The 6,041-nt window shown below is 43.5% G+C and overlaps 1 protein-coding gene across 2 annotated transcripts; it reads right to left on the reverse strand.

Moving 5' to 3' along the window:
• Window positions 1-1,762: 1,762 nt before the first annotated feature.
• Window positions 1,763-5,554, reverse strand: LOC119337241. Of its 2 annotated transcripts, none has more exons than XM_037609359.1 (7): window positions 5,382-5,551; window positions 4,056-4,489; window positions 3,381-3,547; window positions 3,223-3,303; window positions 3,056-3,131; window positions 2,884-2,973; window positions 1,763-2,502 (listed from the first exon to the last, which is right to left on the reverse strand). In XM_037609359.1, exons 2-7 carry the CDS (start codon window positions 4,471-4,473, stop codon window positions 2,279-2,281), a joined length of 1,056 nt encoding a protein of 351 aa, XP_037465256.1. In that variant the 5' UTR covers window positions 4,474-4,489; window positions 5,382-5,551; the 3' UTR covers window positions 1,763-2,278. The 2 variants fall into 2 exon arrangements, with proteins under 2 accessions (XP_037465256.1, XP_037465257.1); XM_037609360.1 differs by lacking the exon at window positions 1,763-2,502 and adding an exon at window positions 2,521-2,806 and having other exon boundaries at window positions 5,382-5,554.
• Window positions 5,555-6,041: the final 487 nt, after the last annotated feature.

The raw sequence follows: 6,041 nt of genomic DNA on the forward strand, positions 1-6,041 counted from the left end.
TTAGTATGTTGTTGTTGCTTTCTTCATGACTTATACATGTTCCTGTAACTATGAGATTATGCAACTCTCGTTTACCGGAGGAACACTTTGGGTGCTACCAAACGTCACAACATAACTGGGTGATTATAAAGGAGTACTACAGGTGTCTCCAAAGGTACATGTTGGGTTGGCGTATTTCGAGATTATGTTTTGTTACTCCGATTGTCGGAGAGGTATCTCTGGGCCCTCTCGGTAATGCACATCACTATAAGCCTTGCAAGCAATGTAGCTAATGAGTTAGTTACAGAATGATGCATTACGTAACGAGTAAAGAGACTTGTCGGTAACGAGATTGAACTAGGTATTGAGATACCGACGATCGAATCTCGGGCAAGTAATATACCGATGACAAAGGGAACAACGTATGTTGTTATGCGGTCTGACCGATAAAGATCTTCGTAGAATATGTGGGAGCCAATATGAGCATCCAGGTTCCGCTATTGGTTATTGACCAAGAATAGTTCTAGGTCATGTCTACATTGTTCTCGAACCCGTAGGGTCCGCACGCTTAAGGTTTCGATGACAGTTATATTATGAGTTTATGAGTTTTGATGTACCGAAGGAGTTCAGAGTCCCGGATGAGATCGGGGACATGACGAGGAGTCTCGAAATGATCGAGACGTAATGATTGATATATTGGACGACTATATTCAGACTTCGAAAAGGTTCCGAGTGATTCGGGTATTTTTTTGGAGTACCGGAGAGTTACGAGAATTCGTCGGGGAGTATATGGGCCTTATTGGTCCATACGGGAATAGAGGAGAGAGGCCAAAAGGAAGGAGGCCTGCGCCCCCCCCCCCTCTGGTCCGAATTGGACAAGGGGGGCAGCCCCCTTTTCCTTCTCCCTCTCCTCCTCTTTTCTTCTCCAACAAGGCAAAGGAGGATCCTACTCCCGGTGGGAGTAGGACTCCCCCCTTGGCGCGCCTCCTTCATAGGCCGGTCGCTTCCCCCCTTGCTCCTATATATACAGGGGCAGGAGGGCACCCCAAAGACACAACAACAATTGACCCTTGAGATATATTAGCCGTGTGCGGTGCCCCCTCCACCATAGTCCTCCTCAATAATATTGTAGCGGTGCTTAAGCGAAGCCCTGCGACGATAGAACATCAAGATCGTCACCACGCCGTCGTGCTGACGGAACTCTCCCTCGACACTCGGCTGGATCGGAGTTCGAGTGACGTCATCGAGCTGAACGTGTGCTAGAACTCGAAGGCGCCGTAGTTTCGATGCTTGATCAGTCGGGCCGTGAAGACGTACGACTACATCAACCGCGTTGTTCTAACGCTTCCGCTTTTGGTCTACAAGGGTATGTAGATTACACTCTCCCCTCTCGTTGCTATGCATCACCATGATCTTGCGTGTGCGTAGGAAATTTTTAAAATTACTACGTTCCCCAACAATTATCTACCACACAAAAAAAATTGGATTTTTTTTGAATTTTTTCTTTATTTTTTTTCTTAGCATAGGTGTAGATAAGCCCAGGAGCAAAAACTCCGCGTTCCTTTTAGATCAGTAGTGATCTAAACATTCTTATATTTCATTACAGAGGGAATACCACATTTGTCCCATAATATAAGATGTTATTACAATCCATAATACTCACAATGATGCAAAGATCAAGGGTTTAATCTCCTTTTTTTTAAATGCAAATGACTAATATTCAACTCGATTGTGAGCTGTAATGACATGTAATATCAGGAAACTAAGGATAGTACACCATAAATTGGTGGGATTGCTTTGGAAGATTACTGAATCTCCACATCGAACCCATGCACCATAGTGCCAACATAGTACATAGAAAATACAGGAATGCAGCCTTGCCTTACAAAGTTACACAACAGTCGTTGTAGAAAGAAGTCATTGTGGAAAGAAGTTACATTTTGCTAGAACTCATCTAGATGAGATATATTTTGGTCTCAATCACCTTTTATAGCCATTGGATGTGATGCTATAAGATGCGTGTGTGCTAACGTGGATTGTATATGTTCTTGTTTTCAAAGTGAATGAGACCAAATTATATCTCATCTACTCCGTAGATGAGTTCTAGGTACTCCCTTTTATGATTGTGCATCCATGCTGAAGGGAACAGCAATATACATCAACAATAGCAACAGAACCTTTTAAGCTAAGCTGAGTAAAACGTAAACATAGTTTTCTGAATAGCTGCAGTGAGCTAGCAATTCATCCTCTTCCTTCTCTGCAAACCGGGAACACAGTTCTGCCTAAATTCCTGAGGAAATCATGTATGGGGACTGCCCTGGGATGAACCATTCAAAGGGCGCCTCTTCATCCTCGAGGAAATAGAGCCACGATATTGTTCAGGTGCTGGAAGCGCAAACATATCAGAGGAAATAGAGCCACGATATTGTTCGGGTGCTGGAAGCGCAAACATATCATTGGGTGTTGGAAGTACAGACATTCCATTATCTTCTTGGATGCCAGGGCTAAGAGTTCCTGCTTTATCTATAATAACAAGAATGTAAGATAACCACTCCAGGGATCAAACTAGCTAGAACACGAAAACAACAGCCATGCAATTCAGGTTACTAACATAGAAAGATAACTAATTTGAAGATAGAGATCTGAACTCAGGATTAACTTGTCTCATGTGGACAAACTATGTTTGTTAACTCTCAGGTCTTTATTAACAAGTCTAACAAAGCTGATGCTTTCGTTATCTTGGTCATATACATTCATGTAGTCCTGCCATAGTTTTCTATGCATGGGTAAGTTGTAACTTGTTGATGACCTGAACTGCCGTGTTCCTCTGGTTACATGAGTGAGTTTCAACTTGTCAGTAACCTGAGACATGCAGGAAGATAACAACAGAGAAGAGGGGTGTACCACTGTTAAGCGTGTTTAATCTGGGATCCCAACCAGGCAGACAAGGCCCTGCATTCCTTTGCCATGATTCCTCAAACCCAGCAAGCTCATCTGCAAGAGAAGAAAAAAAAATAGCATCAGAAACAACATGAATAAGGGTTCCGGCAACAGAATGACACTAGAATAGTAAAACCTTCACTCAAGTTCTGCAAAGTTTGCATGGTGTTAACTTTTCCATCGCAGTTCAGTTTTCTAGTCAGTGCATGACCCTGCAGCAACGGAATCATGGCTCTAAATCATTTATCCTTGGTGTAGTCCAAAGAAATAAAGTCATATCTCTGGGTTGTGAAGAAAACACACCTTATTGCCAATGCCACGTGCGATCCTGTGAGTTGCTTTACCACTTGTTGTGTCTGCTTCCTTACTTTCTTCCATTGTAACCTAGAAGACATTGAAGAAACAATCACCACCAGAACTTTGCACCTTAACAGATGACAGCACTGCTGAGAGGGACTTACTCCATCTCCACCACTCCTCCTAGTCGTCGAAGACATATAACATGCCCCATTTGGACCACCATATGTAACAGTTGAGCTCTGAAACATATAGGTCTGTGGCTGTTGATATGATGTGCCAGCCCTGACGTACTCTTTCCCAAATTTCTCATGCCTAGATCTCTTATTATCTGTTAAAAAATTATCAGCATTAGTATCCTGCCCTTGTTTTCAGCTGTTTTGTTAATCTTTCTGACATGTACAAAGCACATATTCTCATCAGTCCTTCGGTAAAAGAAAGAGAATCACATCTGAGTGAGGATCCAGGGAACCAATAACATGATAGCAGGCTAGCCTGGCAACAATACCAGCTAGCACTAAATCTTAAATGATAGCAGCAAAAAAAACAAATAATGAATTTGGATAGTTCTAGTGTATACTACCACAGCTACAGGTATACAGGTTTACTCCAAAACAATCTTGTGGATTCCTGAGTCTATAAAGACAGGAATTGGTCCAGGGTTCCAGGCCACATGGGGCATGCACTAAATTGCATAACAAGAAACAGCAACGAGTCATTACCAAAGTCATATATCTTCCTCTTCATTCAATTACTGACAGACAAGCTGAAACTAGATTGCGAGAAGTAACATGCAGGCAGCTGGAAAAACTCCTATTAACAGCATAACATAAACCAACCTTGAACTTCATCACCAGAGTCCTCCACATATGGCTCTTTGCAAATCCTTGGATGTTTCATAGAGTTAGTTTTCTTCTTCTCATCATGTTCATTCGCATCCGCACCATCCTCGTCGTCTGAAGACAACTCCTCAATAACCGGCCCTTTTGGCCTGCTTGGTTCAGGACCTTGCTGCTGGAAGCCTCCTCCATTTAGAGCTGTGTGTGGCCCGAACATGCTTGAACCAAAAATGCTTTGCTCAAATAGGCTAGGTCCAATCAAAGAACCAGAAGGATTGGTGAAGAAGGGATCATCAAAGGGACTTGACCCACGAAAGAAACTGGACATAAGGTTCCCAGGTGGTACAAAGCCGCCAAAAGCAGGAAAAGGGTCCCCAAAACCAAAGAGACCACCTCTCCCGCCCCTTCCCCTTTGCATCTTGTACTGAAGCTCTCTGCCCAGTTAAAAAACGTGTGAAATGTAAACAACAGTGATATTATTTCATGGAAAACTAAAATTGTGATACATGATATATGAAATCTGAGCCAAAAAGTTGTACTCAGTACTCAAATCCAGGAATCCAGATCGGTAAGTAGAAGTTAGAACAAAGCATATACTAACACCAATCTAATCTATCAAACATAACAAGAAGTAGAATTAAGAATTTACACACCAAGGCCCTACTTGGCAAGCGTCTCTGACAGGATAAAAATGGTATGAAAGTGTGATCAGGATGCTAATTTCGCTACAGTATGTCGCTATTACATAAGGAGTAAAAAAAAAAGCATCCGATCAAAGATATCAATCCAATATGTTCCATTCTAACACCAAGTACACCTGCAGAATTGCAATGATCATCCAACCAAATCCCACTGGAATGGGTGAAAGACTGAATACTTCTTGCTCAATTCAGTAGCACCGCTGCGGTGCAATGTGCTGTACACTTCTATGTTCTTTCGTATTTAGGCCTACATGTTATGAATGGATAAATCACGCTGATATTACCTCAACTAGGTCACAGCAGCAGCATCTATTCACCACGAAATAGCAGTAAAAGTGTTTATATCCCCAACACAAACCCTAGCTCGGATTTTTTTCAGCACGCACGCACCAAAAAGGCACGCAAAAGACCCAAAAGTCGCCGGGAAATGCCCCGGTTCCCGCCGGCGACGGCTCCGATCCAGAATAGGATCAAGGCACGGACGGAGAGGAACTACCGAAACAACAGAATAACTAGTCCAAAACGAGATGAAATCGCCGCGAAAAATATGAATGGAACCCCACAATTCAGTGGTGAGGATCAGAAATTACATACATGTAAGGATTTGGGGCGGAACCAACCGAACCTGAAGTTCCCGACGAGGAGCTAGGGGGGCGAATCGCCGATCCTATCCGAGTAGGGTGCAAGTGTTCCGAGCTCGCGATTTGAGAATTTGGGGGAAGAGAAGCGGGTGATTGAGTTGCGCTTGGGCGAGCGACCTGCCTCTGCCGCGTGGTGTCTCTGGAATTCTCCAGACGCGATTTACATGGGCTCGGGGCGGGTTAAGGGACTTGTCTCGTTTTACGCGCTGAAAAAATGGGACGCGTTGGCCCATCTATTATCTCGGCCCATCTCATTTACTCACGCACGCGGCACGCGTAACCGAGGCGAGGTTTCTAAAAAAAAAGTGTAACCGAGTCGAGACAAAACCCATGTTTCTTTCTCTTTTTCTCTTTTTTTGCGGGGATATGTTTCTTTCTCTATTGCCAAAAAAGATGTTCCTTTCTCTGCCTAAAAAAACATGTTTCTTTCTCAAAGATAACCCGTCAAAAAAAGAAAAATGACAATAGATTCGTTGGGAAATCTTGTGACTTCCGCAACTAACGGCCACAGGATTCAAGGGAGAACCATATCTTAGAAGGTGTTACAAGCCGATGGAGAAGCCCGGCATCGGCGAGGCATTTATCCTTGTGACTCATAGAGCCGAGGATCATCCCCATCCTCCTTCAACCCCAGAGCCATCGTC

Source organism: Triticum dicoccoides, chromosome 7B (assembly GCF_002162155.2).
Source record: "Triticum dicoccoides isolate Atlit2015 ecotype Zavitan chromosome 7B, WEW_v2.0, whole genome shotgun sequence".
In the NCBI taxonomy this organism is placed as follows: Eukaryota; Viridiplantae; Streptophyta; class Magnoliopsida; order Poales; family Poaceae; genus Triticum; species Triticum dicoccoides.

What these genes read in the sequence shown, in the direction of transcription:
- LOC119337241 (XM_037609359.1), bottom strand. Translation starts at nt 4,473, where the DNA reads ATGCAAAGGGGAAGGGGCGGGAGAGGTGGTCTCTTTGGTTTTGGGGAC. An exon ending in GGAGGAGTGGTGGAGATGGA is followed by an intron (nt 3,304 to 3,380) that starts GTAAGTCCCTCT and finishes AATGTCTTCTAG; the next exon opens with GTTACAATGGAAGAAAGTAA. An exon ending in ATTAAACACGCTTAACAGTG is followed by an intron (nt 2,503 to 2,883) that starts GTACACCCCTCT and finishes TTGTTATTATAG; the next exon opens with ATAAAGCAGGAACTCTTAGC.